The sequence below is a fragment of the Squalius cephalus genome (assembly GCF_949319135.1).
Source record: "Squalius cephalus genome assembly, chromosome: 3".
Classification (NCBI taxonomy): Eukaryota; Metazoa; Chordata; class Actinopteri; order Cypriniformes; family Leuciscidae; genus Squalius; species Squalius cephalus.
In genome coordinates this window covers 56,035,272-56,056,491 of record NC_137124.1, presented here as the reverse complement: position 1 = coordinate 56,056,491, position 21,220 = coordinate 56,035,272, and the positions used below count along the sequence as shown (strand labels likewise).

At 39.8% G+C, this 21,220-nt stretch overlaps 1 protein-coding gene across 3 annotated transcripts; it reads left to right on the top strand.

Annotated features, from left to right (window-relative positions):
• The first annotated feature begins 770 nt into the window (after positions 1-770).
• On the top strand, positions 771-19,913 carry adgrg3 (adhesion G protein-coupled receptor G3). Of its 3 annotated transcripts, XM_079868019.1 has the most exons (13): positions 771-895; positions 1,458-1,524; positions 1,645-1,735; positions 1,973-2,149; positions 2,323-2,451; positions 3,764-3,812; positions 8,375-8,466; positions 8,585-8,700; positions 8,813-9,084; positions 17,093-17,189; positions 17,270-17,556; positions 19,573-19,714; positions 19,801-19,841. In XM_079868019.1, the coding sequence occupies exons 1-12, from the start codon at positions 835-837 to the stop codon at positions 19,689-19,691; spliced, it is 1,557 nt and encodes a 518-aa protein (XP_079724145.1). In that variant the 5' UTR covers positions 771-834; the 3' UTR covers positions 19,692-19,714; positions 19,801-19,841. The 3 variants fall into 3 exon arrangements, with proteins under 3 accessions (XP_079724145.1, XP_079724144.1, XP_079724146.1); XM_079868018.1 differs by having other exon boundaries at positions 19,573-19,913; XM_079868020.1 differs by having other exon boundaries at positions 2,326-2,451; positions 19,573-19,820.
• The last annotated feature ends 1,307 nt before the right edge of the window (positions 19,914-21,220 follow it).

Here is a 21,220-nt window from a genome sequence, read left to right as displayed (position 1 = left end):
ATCATATTTTCTTAGCGATATGCAATTTACACTAAGTGAAAATGGCGATAGATTCTATTTACATTATATATGTAAAAATAATAGCAGTATTTTCTTTGCAATAAGTATATATAGCAGTTAAATGCTATTTATACTTATAAATAGTGGGAGATATATTTGCACCTCAGTGTTGTTATACATTAAACGGTGTACAATAATAACATATAGAGTGTAAATTATTATATTTATTAAAATTATTAAATGGATGCCACCTTATGGGATATAAAAAAGCCCTCCCTAGCCCTAACCGATAAACACTTTATTATTAAACACACATTAATTCCACTTTTTGAATGCTTTCTTAATTTTTATTGATAATAAATGCCTTTCCGATCTAATATGTGATGGGAAAAGGGAGTAGAGCGAGTTCAAAATAAGGTCGATTTGCATCAACTTGCTTTCACGCACATTACCCCTACACTATCGACAGTCCGGCGTCTTCTGTAGTGTAGTCCTGTCCAGCCCGACACCAGTGGGCAGTTAGTGTAAATAGCCTCTGCCAACAAGACGGGCTATTTTACTCTTAGTGTAAATAAATACTCTGAACAAATAATGCAATTAATAGTTTTATTGATTTTTTATTTTATTTATCAGTTATTCATTTAGTAATGTCTGGATTGTTTTCACCTTAAGATCACACAGAGGTGTGTGTTGGTAAGTTCTTGGTAAACTGCATCATGGTTCCTGAAGTTAACAGATATGTTGCACAGGAAGCCACAGGAATCACATGACACTTTTTCAGAGAGGCTGACAGATGCCACTCGCACTAGAGGAATAGAGCATTCAACAAGAGAAATGAGAGGCTTATGCTGTTTAGTTCTTTGGATATTTTCCTCCACAATATGGACTGGAACTTGTGAGTATCAATTTCAGCTCCCAATTAGGAGTATAATCAACTCAACAAATGTTGATAATAATCACGTTTACACTATTGTGATTTACTTTCTTGGCGTGCTGGTAGATTACTTACGAGTTGTAGTCAGTTACTGATTCCAAATTACATGACAAAAATTGTAGTTAGTAACATAATCGATTCCATTACACATTTAAAGTAATATAATCGAACAGCTTTTTGATTACTTTTGATCATTCATGGGGTACTTCAAGTACATATATTAGAACATTTTAAAGATAAAAAAGGAGAATCAATGAATTATGAATAATTTACTGCCATTGTGAGAATAACATCAGTAAAAAAAAGTAACTGTAGTCTGATTACGATTATTTTAAAACATAATATAATCTAATTACAAGAATCTGATAACGTAATCCAGATTACATGTATTCAGTACTAACCAGCACTGCTGCTAGCATGTAAGAATTTGTATCAATCTTTGTGAATATGTGTTTGAATTTAAAGGTTTGGGTTTTAATTTAATACAAAGAATATTTACCACCTATAACATCGGTTTCTACAGGTTGGGCTTTGTTTTGTCATGAGGTTCCAGACGAATGTGAAAAATCTGTAAATGTTTCAGTTCCACGGTAAGTTATTTCATCCAAACATCTTTTAACAAGTGAAAAGTTTTTAAATGATTTAAACATTTTGAGATGTCAAAAATTATGTATTAACAGAAAGCTTGGTTGGGTGTATTTTTTTAACAGGTGTATAGAACAGAACATGAGACAATGCAGCCAATCAAAATCGCGACTATTTAGGCCAGACTATTGCTTTAAAAAAATTCCCTTCTCAGAGGTAAGATTAAATATCGGTACTTCTTAAACATGATATATGTAACATTACACAATCCACAGACAAAGTACATGAATAGTAACATCATATAAATGTATATTTATTAGCTGTTCTAAAAATATTGATGCATATTATGGCAAATTAGACAATGGTCTGATTGATAAGCATGTAAAAACAAACTGTATATTAACAGAAGTTGAACTTCAAGTTTCATATGGTCTTGGTTTTTACATTACATAGGTCAGGCACTGGTTTGTGCCTTCAACATCGATTTGGCACCCATCACAGAATGCAGAAAATGGATGTACAATCAACATCTCCTCCGAAGCATTACAAAGGAGCATAAATGAACAGGGGGGAAACAATGATTCAGAAGTGAATTTGATTGTGTCTCTTCTCAATGAGAACATCTTCAGGGTAAGCAGCAGTTCAAACATCGAGGTACACAGAAGTAGGCCTACTTTATGTCTGTCCTCCAAAGACTTGTTTAATTGTCAAATTAAATGTGCATTTATCTTCTTTGTGGAACATCTGCATGTCATAACATTGTTTTTTTCTTCGGATCATTTGTCATTGTGCTATTGACACAGAAGGGAAGTGACCAAAATGAGACAGACCCAGTATTGCATGGGCGAAACGTGTTGGGAGTTTGGCTTGGTGAGAATGAAGTTCACAATCTTTCTCAGCCTGTTCAGCTCAGATTCATGAATAGCAATGAGGTGAGAATGAGATGCTTTCACATCACACCTTAAAGCTCCAATATGTAGGAATTTTGTACTAAAATTTCCGAAAATAACTTGCACAGTGTGATATATTTCCTCCAGTTGTGTACTTACAATATTTCAAAAGTCTCCAAAGATTTTTTATTTCAGAGAAATTCCGATTTTAAATAACTGGCCGTCCCGGAAAAGAAACGTCGCCTCTCAGTGACGCAATGTCCGCTCTATCCTTGTTTTATATTGGATATTCCACCACACCGGATTTTTTTTTTTTTTTTTCTACAACAACTTTATTGAGTTTTTTTTCTTATCACAATAAACAATAACGACGTCTGACAAAGAAGAAAAATAAATAAAATAAAAAATATGACCCACCACACCGGAATATCACATGGTCAAATGCGGAAGTGGTGGTTATAGATGGTTATAGCTGTTATGGATCACGATTACTCTTTGGCGAGTATTGAAGTGCCAACAAAACGAAAGCGTCCATATTCTGATACACGCAGACTGTGTGAAAAACGAAGGAATAAAACCTGGATAAATATCGGCCAGGCGTTTTCGAGATGGAGAGAGCTGCGCGACTATCTTGGACTTGACAGAGACTCTGCTCTCGCGAGTGTATTGATAGACAGGTAAGACATGCAACTGTCAATAATAGCACTTATAAACAAAGTTATATTGCTCTTTGTACTTCGGTAAGGCTTTTTATCACGTGTGGTGACCGAGATTATGGCAGTACAATTAAATACAATCGGATATGTGTTGTTAAAAAAATATATTTAGCAGCTAGTCATTACTTGCAAATGTTCGTTCAAATCTACTTTTAGAACGATTGGTTTGAACACGTTAAACAACACGGCATTAACCATAAAAACGTAAAACTGCACAGCATTAACCCAACAAATCATTTGACAAATAGCTGTAAGTTGTAACGGGATAATATAGCATAACATTTCACGTTCCTTGCAGTTCATTAATTATGATGACATAAAATAATACGATCAGACATACAGGTAATACAAAAACGAATAAATTACCTCATCCGTGATCATGATTCATTCATTTCATTTAGATAACGTTACATGCTAGATGGTGAAAACGCATTAAAAACGACATCTCCCATCGTCACCTCCTTCATAGCGTCATCAAGCTTCGCCTTTGTTATTGTTGGAAACTGCGCCCTCTTGTGGTAAAAAAAAATCACATACTGGAGCTTTAATGCAACAGTAAAAATACAGCTTGGCCTTGTGGCTTTTATTTATCAACTGTCAGTTTTCACTTCTATAAAAGTGCAACTTCATTATTGCAGAATGAAAGTGGACTCTGTGTCTACTGGCATCTCGATGAAAACGGCAGAGGTCAGTATGATTTTCACACCATCTTCAGAGCAAAAATGTATTAAGCATGAAACCTCTCTGCATAAACTCAAAACAAATGTACTATCCTACAGCATCTAAGTCAATGTCAAAAGCAGTGCAATGTGCATGTGCGTGTTTTATTTGAAATATTCATTTGAAGAAATTATTTTTTCCCACCTCTGGCCCAAAGTAACAGGATGGATGCAGCCCCTTAATATACACATTAGTCGTCAAAAATATATGGGGTTTTTTAGTGGTTGATTGTGAAACTATTACACCAGTACACAAAATGTAATCACAATCTAGTACCAATAGTAATTCATGGTTACTACCTTTAAGCCTAACCTGAAAGCGCATTATTTCAGCCCCGTCATATTTTGTAAATTTGGAATTCATTTAAATTCTTGGAATTCTGGTTCCTTTTATTAAATCACATTATAGTACTACTAAAAAACACGAAACTTTCTTGTTGGGTGCCAATTCAAAATACTTTAGGGTTGTATGCAACAAGAATGAAGATCAAGTAAGTCGTTCTGTGAGAAAATAGCAGATAGTTGATGGAACGCAACTCCTGTCTGAGGTTTTTTGACAGGAAAAAAAAAAGGGCAAAGTTGGTCTTATTTAACCACTGTATGGCTATGTGTTTAGTGGGGTTACCCAAGCATGATTTTCAATGTAGTTAAAGTTTATTTAGGGCTGCCCATGACGAATGATTTTCATAGTCAACTGGTAGTCGTTCATTTAAGCCATTCGTTGACTAGTCACAACTTTATGATATTAATTTGATCACTTAAATATACTGTATCCTGGAGGCTCATTATTATAAACTAAAATAATAAACCTTTAAAATATAAAAAAGAAGAATATATAGAAATAAAGAATTTAAAAAAAGTTTGCAAAATCAATCAGCATAACAAACCTTACTTCTATCCGGGTCACGGCACCAGTTTTATGTTTATCTAATTCTGGCCATAAGAAATTTTATGGCGAGGGCAACAGTTCAAGATCAGTTCACCTCCTTTTATTGGCTCTGGAAAACATATGGGATACTTCATCAGAGGAATATCCATTGTGCTAACTTCTTCCCATGTCATTCGCAGTATTGAATGGGAAGAGTAAGGGGCCGTTCACACAGAAAGTGTTTTTCCATTCCACTGGGATACTTTCCCATTGTTTTTCAATGTGAACACGCACTAGACGGACGTCTTTAACTGCTGCGCTCGTGTCTTTTGCAGCGTCTCTTGCTCGACACAGCATTATAAAAACGTGGTGCTCAAGTTATAAGAAGTTGGTGGTATAATGCCCTTTTCACAAGATGTAAAATAAGTATTTGAGTGTGTATGTGAAGTTTTAGCTCAAAATACCCCACAGATATTTTTATATAGCATGTTAAAGTTGTCACTTTTTGAGGGTGAGGAAAAACACACCGTTTTTGTGTCTGTCCCTTTAAATGCAAATGAGCTGCTGCTCGTGGCACAGGGGGCGGAGCTTCAACAGCTTGTGTCCTTTTACCTCACACAGACATGCATTGAAAATTTCTAAAACTTTTAGCCTTTTATGTTCAAACCGGAGTCAGACAATGATGGAGAGACTCAAGAAGAAGTGACAACATGTAGAAGCAACAGGACATTTCTGAATGGTTAGTTGATGATTTTAGATTTATGTGTTGTTCTCTTCTAGTCATTGATTAGCATATTCTGTCATGTTAATCTATAAATGGTGTTCACTTCCCGGGGTGGGGTTTATGCAAATTGTAGGGTTAGTGATGTCACTAACCCGGGAGGAATGTCGTGTAGTCCCGACCAGCCGTTTGTTGTAGTCCTTAAAAAACGATTTCTTTAAAAGCAAATATCTCCCTTTGCTTTGAACTTTGAGCGTTGTGACTTTGCAGATGTTGTTTATGCTCAAACAGCAACATTACACACTAACTAAAGTTAGAAAACTGAAATCATATTCAACCACCCCTTTAAAAAATCACTTCTCTAGACCTTGTGCTTTTTTTCCGTTCCATTTACCGGCGTCTCGTGTTTTTAACAGCAAAAACACGTTCTGTGTGAACCGGCCCTAAGAAGAGAACATGCATTGTACCGCACAGCATTTTCACCCCTTGTCCCGCACGTTGCATATTGAGAAAATGTCCCGCATTTTCATCAGTCTATTGGTTTTTAATTATCATATTAAGAAAACGTGCATGTGTTCTTTTGCCTTTTTAAGAAAGCATTTTATTTATTCTTTTTGCGCCGTAGTTTTTCCCCTGTATTTAACAGCGCTTCGTCAGAAGTACCAATACAACGGCCGTTTTTTAAATCCTATCCAATGGTCACTGGTTGGTTGTGACGGCTGTCAATCAAAATGTGGACCGGTGATTCGTTCCATGTGTTCCCTGTCAGAAAACAAATGGATAATTCGGTCAATTTAAATTAACTTAATTGTTAAATAACTAAATAATTAATAATTAATTACATTAAATTATTTAATTTAACAGAATTTATCAACTTGTTGCCTGCTGTGGTTGTTTTAATTCACATCCTTTCTAAAAAATATAAAAGTTTTTGGTTTAATACATTCTTAACATAAGACTGTCAATGATCTAATTTCATGTTGTTTTATATTTTATTTGTTCATTGTTTATTTTGTTGGATTTTAGTTGGACTTGGTCAGAACTGTTTCAAAAATAGTAAAATAAAGGCATGTTATGTTACATTGTGATGTAATTGTGTTTTCTGGAAGGGACTAAACAACAAAGTAGTTTTATCAGCTGAAAGTTAGATAGACATTATATAACAGTTTCAGGTTATGTTTTAGTGTTAGTGTAACACGTCCCACATTGTCCCACACAAACTTATAATCGTCCCACATTTGGTTTGTTTGATGGTGGTCACCCTACTTCACCAGCGTCAATTTGCATTCTGAGGCCAGAATTACCAGGTCAACATAACAAAACCAGCATTACTACTCAAAACCAGCCCAATTACTACTCAAAACCAGTCCAATTACTACTCAAAACCAGCCCAATTACTACTCAAAACCAACCCAATTACTACTCAAAACCAGTTCAAATACTACTCAAAACCAGTCCAATTACTACTCAAAACCAACCCAATTACTAATCAAAACCAGCCCAATTACTACTCAAAACCAGTCCAATTACTACTCAAAACCAACCCAATTACTACTCAAAACCAACCCAATTACTACTCAAAACCAACCCATTACTATTCAAAACTAGCCCAATTACTACTCAAAACCAACCCAATTACTACTCAAAACCAGCCCAATTACTACTCAAAACCAACCCAATTACTACTCAAAACCAGCCCAATTACTACTCAAAACCAGCCCAATTACTACTCAAAACCAACCCATTACTATTCAAAACCAACCCATTACTACTCAGAACCAGCCTAATTACTAGGCTACTCAAAACCAGCCCAATTACTACTCAAAACCAACCCATTACTATTCAAAACCAACCCATTACTACTCAAAACCAGCCCAATTACTACTCAAAACCAATCCATTACTATTCAAAACCAACCCATTACTACTCAGAACCAGCCTAATTACTAGGCTACTCAAAACCAGCCCAATTACTACTCAAAACCAACCCATTACTATTCAAAAATAGCCCAATTACTACTGAAAACCAGCCTAATTACTAGGCTACTCAAAACCAGCCCGATTACTACTGAAAACCAACCCATTACTACTCAAAACCAATCCAATTACTACTCAAAACCAGCCTAATTACTAGGCTACTTAAAACCAGCCCAGTTACTAATCAAAACAATTACTACTCGAAACTAATCCAATGGCGTTCCGGGTCCCCTGATAGAAATCATGTTCCCTTACCCAACATTACATGACTCGTGTAAGTCTTTACTATATAATGATAACTAAATAAATTTAACCCCATGGATTTTTTTATTTTTTTTTGAAGTTCACTATAGTTGAATAAAGAAAAAAAAATCTTTTTTTTCTGGTTACATTCGCACATTCAAGTTACAAATGGCCGCACATGCTCTTACGTTAAAAATAAGGTGGGTAGAGAGAAATGCAGGTTAAAAAATGTATAATGTACAAATTTAGTGGCTAAGTATAAGTGTAAATTGGCTACTACTACTTACATTTTTTAAATGCTAAGCCATGTTTGAGGTCGATGAATGTCTGGCGAACGTTTAGATTTTCTGTCATGGAACAGTTGTATTAACAATCTGTCCGTCACAGACTGCATGACTTCATGTGGATTTTCTTTTTTTATTCTGTAACCAACTACCTCTGCAACCAAGCCTCTTCTCATCAACTAAAGTTTGGTTGATTAATACGGGGGTTTCACTTGTGTTGACCTGAAGTTGACAGGAAAGATAGTGTGAAGACAAGAAAATAAAGTGGAACATTATTTGTAGCATCTGCAACATCACTGTTTCCTGAGAATGACCTGTATTTTGTAACAGTCATTATGAAACTGATGTCCTTATTTACAGACAGTTCTCATTCGAATAGATGTTTTTGCATTGACTTAGTGTACATGCAATGTGTGTGTGTGTGTGTCTGTTTGTCAGGTGACTGGAGAACAGATGGCTGTGAGACTAGCATTGAGAACGGAGACTTTGTGTGCAGTTGTAATCATCTGAGCTTTTTTGCAGTGCTCATTGTAAGTGCATTTGTCATAGAATGGCCTTTTTTGGTTTTAAAAACATTGACTTTCAGATTAAGCTTGGCTGCTTATGACTGATTTGAATGCACTCTTTTGTCCTCAATGTTTCTGAAAGAGTCCTCAAATTCCTGAAGGGTCCCATATAATCCATCTCAACTACCTTTCATACGTTGGCTCTGCCCTTTCAATCGCATTTACAGCCCTTATGATTGTCATGTTTCTGTGCCAAAGGTAAGCTTATTATTAATTCAGACACATTTTTTTAGACACTTGAAAGTTTCAGAATGAGGTGTTCTGTGGTACAGATATACATAGATAATGTCTTTCACCATCCTCTCAACAGGAAGAAGCAATGTGACAACTCAGTCTTCATTCATGTTCAGCTCTCGGGTTCCTTATTCTTGCTGCACATCTCCTTCTTGTGTAGCGTGTGGTTTTCGGGTCAAGGAGACACTGAGTCAGTGTGTCAGGCTCTAGGACTTCTCCTACACTGGTGTCTTTTAGCCACTTTCACTTGGACAGCCATTGAGGGCTTCAACCTGTACCTGCTGCTGGTGCGGGTCTTCAACATCTACATCAAGAGATACCTGCTTAAACTAAGTCTTGTGGGATGGGGTGAGTTCAAATTCACATTCTTAAGTCAATATACACCATTCCCACATTACTCAAGTGCCCTACAATTTCCACAGAATCCAGTCATTAAAAGTGGAATTCAATGTATAACGTGGAATGTCACAGAATTTGGCGAAATTTGGATGAATCAAACAAAAGTAGGGCTGTAAACTTATAGGGGTGGTATAATGCCCCTTTCACAAGATGTAAAATCAGTATCTGATGTCCCCAGAGTGTGTATGTGAAGTTTCAGCTCAAAATACCCCACAGATATTTTTATATAGCATGTTAAAATTGTCACTTTTTGAGGGTGAGCAAAAACGCACCATTTTGTATCTGTCTCTTTAAATGCAAATGAGCTGCTGCTCCCGGCACAGGGGGCGGAGCTTTAAGAGCACTCACACAGACATGCACTGAAAATTTCAAAAACATTTAGCCTTTTATGTTCAAACCGGAGTCAGACAATGATGGAGAGACTCAAGAAGAAGTGACAACATGTAGAAGCAACAGGACATTTCTAAATGGTTAGTTGATTAATTTATGTAGCTGATGTGGATTTAACTATCTTCAAGTCATTGATTAGCATATTCTGTCTTGATAATCTATAAATCGTGTTCAGGGAAGGGGTTTATGCAAATGTTAGGGTTGGTGATGTCGTGTAGTCCCGGCCAGCCGTTTGTTGTAGTCCTTAAAAAGCATATATCTAAGAAAATATCTCCCTTTGCTTTGAACTTTGAGCATTGTAACTTTGCAGATGTTGTTTATGCTCAAACAGCAACATTACACACTAACTAAAGTTAGAAAAAGTGAAATCCTAATCAACCACAACCACTTTAATCAAAATGCCATATGAAATATAGCCGCAATCAGTAATTATGTGGCCAACCACAAAGAAGGCATGACAAGTCATGCCATCATGGCTAGGAGATTCAGATCAACTGCAACAATGAGCAGTTTAAGACATATTAAGATGATTTTAGGCAAAATGGCTGAAAAATCATAAATACAGGCACTAGTAATTTGATTTAATGGTTTATCACTTTTGATCAGTAGGTGGTGCTGTGACCAAATTGGTGTGGTGTGGTTAGTGTGAGGTGACAATGACATATACAAAGTTTGGTGTCAACGTGCCAAAGCATTGCAGAGATACAGCCTCAGAGTCGTTTTGGTATCATGCCATCAGTTTTGTTGATGCGTTGTACAAAAACAGTTTTGGCTATCGACACGAAATCCATAACTTTTTGTCGACATGGTCTGAAGATGACCTAACTCAAATTTGGTGAAAATCGGACGAACGGCCTAGGATAAGTTAGAAAAAAGAATGTTTTAAGAAAAGAAAATCAAAATGGAGGACGGGAAGTTCGGCCGACTTTGGCAAATTGATATCTATGTTCTCGACACCACCCAAGGAATCTATTAAGACCAGTTTCATTACAATAAGCTAATTAATCCAAAGCTATTAGCATTTATGGAAATTTTATTATAGCTTTTGACCACAAGGTGGCGCTGCCAAGAAACTTTTTCAGCACCTTCAGGGCATGCAATCGAATCATCTTGAGCCAAGGAATCAGAGGAAAAAAATAATTCAGTTTTTTTTAGCCCTTACCGCATAAACATAAGTGAAACTTTGGACAGTTGGTGGCGCTAGAAGGATTGACATAGAGACTCCAAAATTGCTGTGGTTAATGTTCAGACTGTCCTCTATCTGTGTGCCAAATTTCATAACTTTCCCACAAGCAGTTCATGGGCAGCCATAGACTTCCAGAGCGGAAACCGGAATAATAATAATAATAACGTCTCGGGTTATGACTATAACCCTTGTTCCCTGAGAAGGGAACGAGACACTGCGTCGTTGAAAACGACTCTTTGGGGATGCTCCCTTAGCGTGCGCCTCTGAAGTATGAATGAAACTAATCCAATCCTGATTGGTGTTGCGTCATGACGTAACATGTGACGGCATAACCGGATGCATAAAAGTGACGCTGGCACACACACACATTAGCCTCGCGATGAAGCAAGCCGCTCTCAGGCATTGAGGGGCGTGGCAGGATGACGCAGTGTCTCGTTCCCTTCTCAGGGAACAAGGGTTATAGTCATAACCCGAGACGTTCCCTTTCGAGGGAACTCGCACTGCGTCGTTGAAAACGACTCTTTGGGGAACGAATGCCCACTAGGCCACGCACCGAGAAAAGGCCTGCCCTAGAGTGAAACTGAACTCAGGCACCCATCTAGGACGAGAGCACATGTGCGCCAGGCGTACTAGGGAGGTGCAGACTATAAAACCTGATAAAAGTGTGTGGGGTAGCCCAACCGGCTTGCCTCACAGATCTCCTGGAGGGGCACTCCCAAGAGGAGGGCTCTAGAGGACACCATGCCTCTAGTAGAATGAGCCCTTACAGCCAAAGGTGAAGGCAAATTGCGCACCTTGTAGGCCTACTTATGGTTTGTTTAGCCGGGAGCCCCTCATTAGGTGACCCGAAACACACTACAGTAAGTCCGACCTCCTCCAAGAAGAGGACCTCTCAAGATAATACTCGGAACTCTGACTGGCAGAGCAAGGAACCTCTTCTCTTCTGCCGACACATGTGGTGGAGGATGAAATGCTTGCAGGACCATGGACCTAGCCATGTTAAATTGCACTTAAGGCACATAGCTGGGTCTCGGATGCAGGATGGCCTTAACTCCGCCGGGGCAAACCCCAAGCAAGCTGGCGTTAATGCCAGGGCTTGGAGGTCTCCCAGTCTCTTTATAAGAAGTAGCTAAGAGAAAGGCTATCTAGAACGTGAGGTCCTAGGCAAAGCCGACTGAAGGGATTCGAAGGGAGCCAGGGATAGCCCTTCGAGAACCACCGCCAGGTACCAGGAAGGAACCCTGGACCTGACTGTCAGTCTCATCCTCTATGTACCAAGGAGAAATAGTATGACCAGATGGTGCCTCCCCAAAGGCCCAATATTCAGTGGTGCATGGAACGCCGCAATGGCATCCATGTGCACCATCCATGTGGACGGGGAGAGATTCGCAGAGAACGATCTTGAAGAAAATCCAGAACTGAAGCCACTGGGCAGTTAACTGGGCCTAACTCATGTTCTCTATACCAAGTGGAAGAACATTCCACTTAAGGCCATATAATCTCCTAGTAGACGGAACCCCAGAGATAAGTATGGTTCCGTGCACCCCAAATGATAGAACAGCATTTAGGTACTGAGCCCCCTCAGAGGCCAGACCCACAATTTCCACAGCTCTGGGCGAGGATGGAATATAGTACCCTCCGCCTGAGATAACAGATCCCTCCTCAGAGGAATCTGCCATGGCGGAGCTATCAGGAGTGAAATTAAATCCGAAAACCATACTCGGGCCGGCCAAAACGGGGCTACCAGAAGAAGACTGATGCCCTACTGACGGACCCTCTCCAGGACTCCCGGGAGCAGAGCGATCGGGGGAAAAGCGTACAGGCGAAGCCTCGGCCAGGCCTGTACCATGGCATCCAACCCCAACGGGGCTGGATGAGTGAGGGAGAACCAAAGTGGACAGTGGGACGTCCCTTGAGACGCAACAGATCCACTTCCATTGGTCCAAACCTCTGCCATATCAGCTCCACCACCTCTGGATGGAGTCTCTATTCCCCGGGCCTCAGCCCCTGCCTTGACAGGATGTCTGCTCCCTGATTCTGAACCCCCGGGACATATATTGCTCTTATAGATAATATTTTCCCTTGGGACCATAAAATAATCTGATGCGCCAATCTGGATAGAGGGCGCGATCTGAGTCCCCCTTGTCGGTTCAGATACGCTACCACTGATGTATTGTCCGAACGTATCAAGACGTGGTAACCTTTGATGTCTGGGAGGAAACTCCTCAGAGCCCTGAACACAGCCAACATTTCTAGGCAATTTATATGCCAAGAATGATGAAGGTCCTGCCACAGACCCCTGGCAAAGCGTCGATAACCGCGCCCCAGCCAGTGAGGGAAGCGTCTGTTGAAATGGTTTTCCGGCGACATGACGCCCCTAATACTGGCCCTTGGGACAAGAACCAAGATTTCTTCCATATTAATAAGGAACGAAGGCATCTGCGCGTAACCTTTATTATACGGAACGGATTCCCCTTGGGGGAAAAACCCCTTGGCTTTGAGCCACCACTGAAGGGGCCTCATGTGAAGAAGGCCCAAAGGAATTATGTTGGATGCCGCTGCCATGAGGCCCAGCAGTCTTTGAAATTGCTTTACAGTGATGGCCTGGCCTAGCTTTATCCCTGACACCATGGTCAGGATGGATTTCGATACGTGCGGGAGACATACGTGCCTGCATCGTAACCGAATTCCATACTATGCCCAGAAAAGTAGTTTTCTGAGCTGGTTCTAACACACTTTTCCTAGTGTTGAGTCTCAACCCCAATTTCTGAATGTGGCCAAGAACGACATCTCGATGCCGAATTGCCATTTCTCGAGACTGGGCCAATATGAGCCAGTCATCGATATAATTCAGAATATGGATGCCCTGAAGCCTCAGTGGAGCCAGAGCTGCATCCATACACTTAGTGAACGTGCGGGGAGAGAGTGCTAGGCCGCACGGAAGAACCCGATATTGGTACGCTTCGCCCCCGAAAGCAAACCTCAGGAACCTCCTGTGACATGGAAGGATGGAGACATAAAAATAGGCGTCTTTTAGATCTATCGTGACAAACCAATCCTCGGATCTGATTTGATTCACGATGATGGGAACAGTGAGCATCTTGAACCTGAATCTCCTCAGAGAACGATTCAACTGCCTCAAATCTAAAATCAGCCTCAGCCCGCCATCCTCCTTTGTAACTATAAAGTACCGGCTGTAAAACCCGGACTCTTTCTCTGGTAGGGGAACAATTTATATGGCCCCTTTGACCAGTAGAGTTCTGTACCTCTTGTTCCATAACCCGAGCCTGTTCTGGAACCACTGCAGTCAGTACCACCCCAGCAAACTTGGGAGGTCGGTGACCGAACTGCAGTCTTTACCCATATTTTATAATATTCAGGACCCATATAGATATATTCAGAAGGCGTTGCCATTCTTCTATAAAATCTACTAAGGGAACCAGCCCCTCGAGACTGACCTCGGGTGTTTTTCGAGCACTATTCTCGACCTCCTGAAGCGGAGGACCGGCAGGAAAAAGTCGAGAAAGATTTTGTGACCATAGACGGTGCCCTATTGCAAGCTTTTGGGGTGAACGCCACGGTGTGCGTTCGCTGGAAATCATTGTGGCCCGAAGCGCACTTTACGGCGGGATACAGATATCGATTTCCTGAGGGCTCCCCCAGAGGGGAGACTCTTTGGGTTTCGTTCTCGACACCCTGAAGCGGAGGACCGGCAGGGAATAAATCGAAAACAGTTCCGATGGGCGAACGCGAACACTGGCCGCAAGCCTTTTGGGCGCCTTTTACAGCGTGCATTCGCTGAAAACCGATGTGTCCCAAAGCGCACTTGAAGCTGGATACAAACATCGATTTCCTGAGGGCTCCGCGGAGGAGCGATTCTCGCTCATACCTCCACGGGGGGGGGGACAGCCATCTTCGTCTCGTTTTCGATACCCTGAAGCGGAGGACCGGCAGGGAAAAATCTTAAACGATTTTTGACGTTCGCTGCTCATCATTTTAATTCTTCAGAATTAAATGCAGCCAAAAACACTCGATAAGTGAAACACGGTCTGGATGGTAGGTTGAATTAAAATATCTAACTTCTTAAAGTCAGATAATATATTCCATCATTTCAATTCCACCATATTAATTCATAGAATTGAATGCAGCCATAATCACCAGACAATACTGTTTTAATATTTATTTATACGGTCTCGTAATCTACACGCTGCCTCGGCAAACGCGAGATTCGAGCCATTACAATATATTTGGCTTTCATCCCTCGAGAAGAAAGTCATCAGGTGCGAGGTTGAAACATCCGACAGCGCACGGATTGCACTCGCGCCGATATATTTCTCAATGAAGTGAACACTGCCAGCACCCTCAGGAGCTGATTGTGAATGCCTCGCACCCAAACAGTATTATTTCACAGATCGCGTGTGTCCCTTTTATTGCAGACTCGTAATCTAAGCGCTGCCTCAACAAACGCGAGATTCGAGTCGTTCACAATATATTTGGCTTTCATCTCTTCGAAAAGAAAGTCAACGGGCTCGAGGCTGAAACACCCGAAACGCACGGCTGTGTGCGTCGAGATATTTCTTAAAAACCACAGCCAGCACCCTCAGGAGCTGACAGTGCATGCCTCGCACCCACACAGAATCTTTATTGCAGAGTAGCCGTCATCTACGCGCTGCCTCGACAAACGCGAGATCCGAGCTATAGATTCTGTATTGCAATGTAGTGGGACAACTTTTTATTTATTTTTATTTTGGGTTACAACAACACCGGCGAGTGTGACTCATGTTCCTCGTCCCCGATGCTGAGCACATCCACTTCCTCAGAAGCAGATAGCTCGAGCATCGGGCACTCGTCACGGGCAGAAGAAGCCACATCGCGGGCTTCTGCGTCGTGAGCGAGCGTTATAGAATCTGCGGATGATGAACATGAAAGTGCCTCGGCAGTCTCGTTCTCATCCGCGAGATCCTTCTGCGATCCCCACGATCCAAGCCACCGCGCCGCCTCAACGGACGCGGGACCCGAACCGCGGGGATCGCGAGCCAAGTGGGAGCGCAGCACTCTATAGTACTTTCACAGTGTTCACAGGCAGCCCCCTCGAGAACTGCCTGTGCGTGCTGCGCTCCTAACAGTGTACACACAACTGATGCGTGTCTCCACCCGTGAGAAATATAGGGCAGGGGTGCACACACTTAGTGTATCTTTCACTCGCCATAATATAGAGGATTTCACTGACAAACAACATCAAATAAGACAGACAGTTTCACAGAGAGCGCTTGCTGAAGAGCGAAAGCTAATGTGTGTGTGTGCCAGCGTCACTTTTATGCATCCGGTTATGCCGTCACATGTTACGTCATGACGCAACACGAATCAGGATTGGATTAGTTTCATTCATACTTCAGAGGCGCACGCTAAGGGAGCGTCCCCAAAGAGTCGTTTTCAACGACGCAGTGCGAGTTCCCTCGAAAGGGAACGCCAATTATTACAATAGGTGCTTATGTATCTTCAGTGCTTGTCCCCTAACTAGTGCCTTTGAATATTAAAGGAGAACTCCGGTCAATTTTAACATTGAGCTCATTTTTTTGTACATTTGGAGTGCTGTCAATACAGAGAACAACGACAAAAATCGGTGTTGCCTACACCGAGTTATTCTATTTTTAAAATTTGCACCCTGTTGACTTCAATGGGGCAAGTACTAAACCTGCTTTTAGCCTCTTAACATCCTTGATGTGTCATTACAAGTGCACAGAAAATGTGAGTGATTCCTTCTGAGTGAACACGAGTGAGTCTGACTGCAGTAGATGTGAAAGATATGTATAAAAATGATGTTATTTAAGCCAGCGCAAATACCTTTGTTTACATCCTGTTTTTCGGTTGAAGTCCAAAGTAGTCGATTGCCGAGTTCACGCGCGTGATCATAGGTATTAAACCTATGCGTGTGAACTCTGCAATCGACTACTTTGGACTTCAACCGAAAAACAGGATGTAAACAAAGGTATTTGCGCTGGCTTAAATAACATCATTTTTATACATTTCTTTCACATCTACTGCAGTCAGACTCACTCGTGTTCACTCAGAAGGAATCACTCACATTTTCTGTGCACTTGTAATGACACATCAAGGATGTTAAGAGGCTAAAAGCAGGTTTAGTACTTGCCCCATTGAAGTCAACAGGGTGCAAATTTTAAAAATAGAATAACTCGGTGTAGACAACACCGATTTTTGTCGTTGTTCTCTGTATTGACAGCACTCCAAATGTACAAAAAAATGAGCTCAATGTTAAAATTGACCGGAGTTCTCCTTTAAACCTCAAAAAGACTGGATGTCTCTGTGTGAATGAGCATTGTGTGTGTTAGATCTATTTACTGTATTAATCTTCTCCCACAGGTGTTCCCACGTTCACAGTGGTGATATGCGGTGTGACTAAAGCGTATGGCAAATATTCCTTTCACATGGATAAAGAGAACTCGACAGCCACACCAATGTAAGGTCTATCTATTCAGATGACACTGCACTTCTCTTTCTGCGTCATCTCTCGAGCGTGTGTGTTTTATTATGGTGTAGATGCTGGGTGACCACACCGATAGTGAGCTACATTACAGTGAACGGTTATCTGGGACTGGTGTTGCTCTTCAACATGGCCATGCTGGTGGTGGTGCTGCGTAAGATGCGTCAGATGAGATCACAGGCTCCTCAGGATAAAGACCATCAGAGGAGGGCATGGAAAGACTGGGTGTCTCTACTGGGACTCTGCTGTGTACTGGGAGTGCCCTGGGGTCTGGCCTTCTTCACACACGGCCCATTGAGTCTCGCTTCGCTCTATGTTTTCACCATTCTCAACAGTTTTCAGGGTAAGAACTCGTTTCAGTGCTCACTGAAACAAAATGAAGGAAATGTGTTAATGAAGGACAAGCATACTCAGGCCTAACTGGCACTTTCATGACCAAAAAAGTACAAATACTGTTCTTTTGAGTGAAAAATATCAGATATAACATATTATAGCATGAAAAGTTTACAAGTTTTAAATGTGAATTCAGGTTTTATTTTATTTATTTATTTATTATTAGCTAGCGTAACTTAGGGTGGGACACTTTTTGCAATTGTGTACCATATTTCCATACGAAGCAAAAAAAAATTCTGAAATTTCCCAGGCTCAAATTTATGATTTAGTTAATATTTTTTTTCTGAAGAAAGACAAACATAAATAGTGATGAAAGCCAAAATATTAAATGTAATGAACTTAATGAAATGTAATGAACAGAATTTTTTTTTCAAAATCACCACAGAATGACCCTATATCAAAATCTCATATCATTATGTAATTCTCAAGATTTTCCCTTGAAGTAAATCAGAAGTAATACTCAAAGTGAAAATGGCACATGTATTAGCGCTGGTTGTGCCGTGACGGAGCCGGATGGGAGTCAGGGATGGCAGTGGAGTCACTGAGATTTTGCCAAGTAAGGATCAACATATTCCTGGATTTTTGTTGATCCTGGAACAACATGTCTGAAAATGTCCTAACACTATCCCTACCCCTACCCCTAACCCTAACCCTACCCTAACTTGACATAAACTGTAAACTTGTCCCTCCAATCTGATTGGTTGATTGGAATATTGTTCCAGGATCAACGAAGATGTTAATCCAGGAGCATGTTGAAAACTTGACACTTGACATCACTGATTGGCCACCCTAAAATTTTATTTCATTATTTAATTTCACCTTATTGAAAAAAGCCTTTATTTTGGCCTTTAACTTGAGAACGTGTCGCGTCTGATGCGCATTATAGCCTGTTTGAACGAGGGCTGCCGACTCTCATGCATTCAGCGACACACACACTGTTCGCACACTCTCACACAACACACCCATCTTCACACGCAGTGAAAACCACAGCAGAACATGAGAGGACACTGATAATGCGCTGATGGACAAGACAGTGCACGCTCTGAAATTAATCATGTCTCATATAATCTCCAAATCAGTGTTTCAACCACGGAAGGACGTCAGTAAAACCGCTTGTGAACAAAGTCAGGCGACATTATAGTTTTATTTCAGAAAAGCCATTCAGTGTGTGGGAACTCTATAGTTGATCAGAAAAATGTACTCAAAGAGAGGAGCATTTTGCAATAAAAAAGCACTATAAATTCATTATAATCTACTTACTTAACCTATATAATTCAAAAGTTGTATGCAACAAATCACTCTAATAACAGGGTTGCCTACAGTATATACCGGTAGATTACAACATTAGTTGAGAAAGCATCTATAGCATAGGCTATGTAGTAGGAAAGATAGTGTGAAGACAAGAAATGTTTTTCGATCAGTAGGTGTTGCTGTGACCAAATTGGTGTGGTGTGGTTAGTGTGAGGTGACAATGACATACAAATTTGGTGTCAACATGCCAAAGTGTGTTTGCTGTCTTTATCAGTTTATCACCCTAAAAACTACTTGCCTATATGTTCACTTGTGGAAATACAACACAGATATCATATTTAAAATAATTTGTTACAAATATGTCAGATTTCTGGCAGCAAGAAATAATAATAATAACCATGCAATGAAACCAAAATGTAAAATTGGAGTTAAATATCAAAAGAATTTCAGAAAAGATTTAAACTTTGGAAAATATTCATATTTTGACCTTGTGAGGTGGACAAACAATATTTTCTGAAGATTGAAAATTTCCTTGCACTGAGCATTTGTTGAAAAAGAAAAATGTAGACTTTCTAAAGGCATATTTTCTACCCTTTTTGCATGAAGTGCCAGATGTTTATTTACTAGATTTGTGTTTTTGGCCCTAAATGAACAATGTGAAGCAGGGGCTCAAAAAGTGTAAAATTACATCATCACTGTTCTTTTCATCCTCTAGGTATCTTTATTTTCATGTGGTTTTTGATTCTCACATGTCAAACACGGAAAGAGAAACAAATCTCATCTAAAGGCACCATTCAGGTCAGCTTCCAGAGCAATGAAGATGTGACAAGATAACCAACGGCCTTGGAGTTTTAAAGGTGGATCCATCAAAACTTCATGTATTTCTTTTGTATTAATATTGTACTCATTCAGATCTTTGTGATTTTTAACCTGGGGTCTGCAGAGCCTCGGGAGACTGCAAGGGGGCGCTATAGGAAGTCTGCATATAGTTTTAATAGGGGGGTATTTATTTCTAAATGTTGATATATCCTTTTTTAAATTAAATACCAGAATAGTTATTTTCATTTTCACTGGCTTACTATATATATATAACTATATTATAACTATATATATATCTATATAAAACTATATTCATTGTAAAAAATGCAAATAAATAAATCTAAAATTGCTCTAACATTCTAACTTTACAACGAAGCTGAATCAACACTGAACTGACTTCAGCTGCACAACAGCCGAAATGCATTATTTTCCTGTTATCACTGTAAAACTATCTGTATTGTATAAAGCTCTATATAAATAAAAGTGACTTGACTGGGTAAAAAAAAAAAAAAAAAAAAAAAAAAAAACCTGTTGACTTTACATATATTTAGTACAATGAAAAAAGTTAATAATTCTAAGGAAACCCTATATTTTATTAATTGTATCACACATATACAGTAAATGGGTCTTTACAGGGAAATATATTGCTTTATATTTTTGCAAGGGTTTCATCATATTTGGGGGTCCTTGTTCTTAAGTGAAAGAACAATCAAATAAACTTTAACAGGAGAGCTCAGAATAGAATAGAGCTTTATTGTCATTGTAAACAACGAGATTACAAAAAGTCACCATGCTCAGCAAACAACAAACATTAGAAAACAATAACTACACATGGGGTTAACATAAAATGAAATTAAATTAAAAAAAAATGGGATGAAAAAAAAATAGCAGTATACAATGAGGAGATTAACACGTTAGTCTCTGTGGACTTTGATTATTTAACACTGAGGTATGATGGATTATGGGTAGCAGAAGTGAATATATGATGATCAGTGTAGTGTCGGCAACACCTAGTGTTCAGAAACAGAAAGCACACATTTGTGGCAGACTAATTGACTTCAGTAGAAGTCTATGGAAGCCATTGAATAAAATAACAAATAAAGGTAATTATGAGTTTTATCTAACAATTCTGACTTTCCCCCCTCGTAATTCCGAGTTTATATATCAGAATTGCAAGATTGAAAGTCAACATTATGCCTTTTCCCCTCAGAATGGCGAGTTCTGGTCTATACGAGTTAATGTTGCTATTCGAAATTTCCTACTTTTACAGAAGAGACTACGAGCTCGAGCTCATCGCATTCAAAAGTTGACTTGAGAGGGTCTTCGTGTCCAATTTTCTAACTAGGAAACGAGGTTTGGAATCTCCCGAATTAAACGTCCCACTTCAGACTGTCGTTCACATGTTGACCACATGATATCGCCACGACACAACGAGAGCGTCGTGTTTTTGTGTCAACAATGGCAAAACAGAATAAAACAACATAAAATCGCTTTGAAAGCAGATGACGAAAAGCAAAAAGTAAGGAATTATTACATAAACGTTT

Excerpts from the sequence above, each read along its gene's own strand:
- adgrg3 (XM_079868018.1), top strand. The coding sequence starts at position 835 with ATGAGAGGCTTATGCTGTTTAGTTCTTTGGATATTTTCCTCCACAATA. Across the intron at positions 1,736-1,972 it reads AAAAAATTCCCTTCTCAGAG|GTCAGGCACTGGTTTGTGCC; the intron begins GTAAGATTAAAT and ends TACATTACATAG. Across the intron at positions 9,085-17,092 it reads ACTAAGTCTTGTGGGATGGG|GTGTTCCCACGTTCACAGTG; the intron begins GTGAGTTCAAAT and ends CTTCTCCCACAG.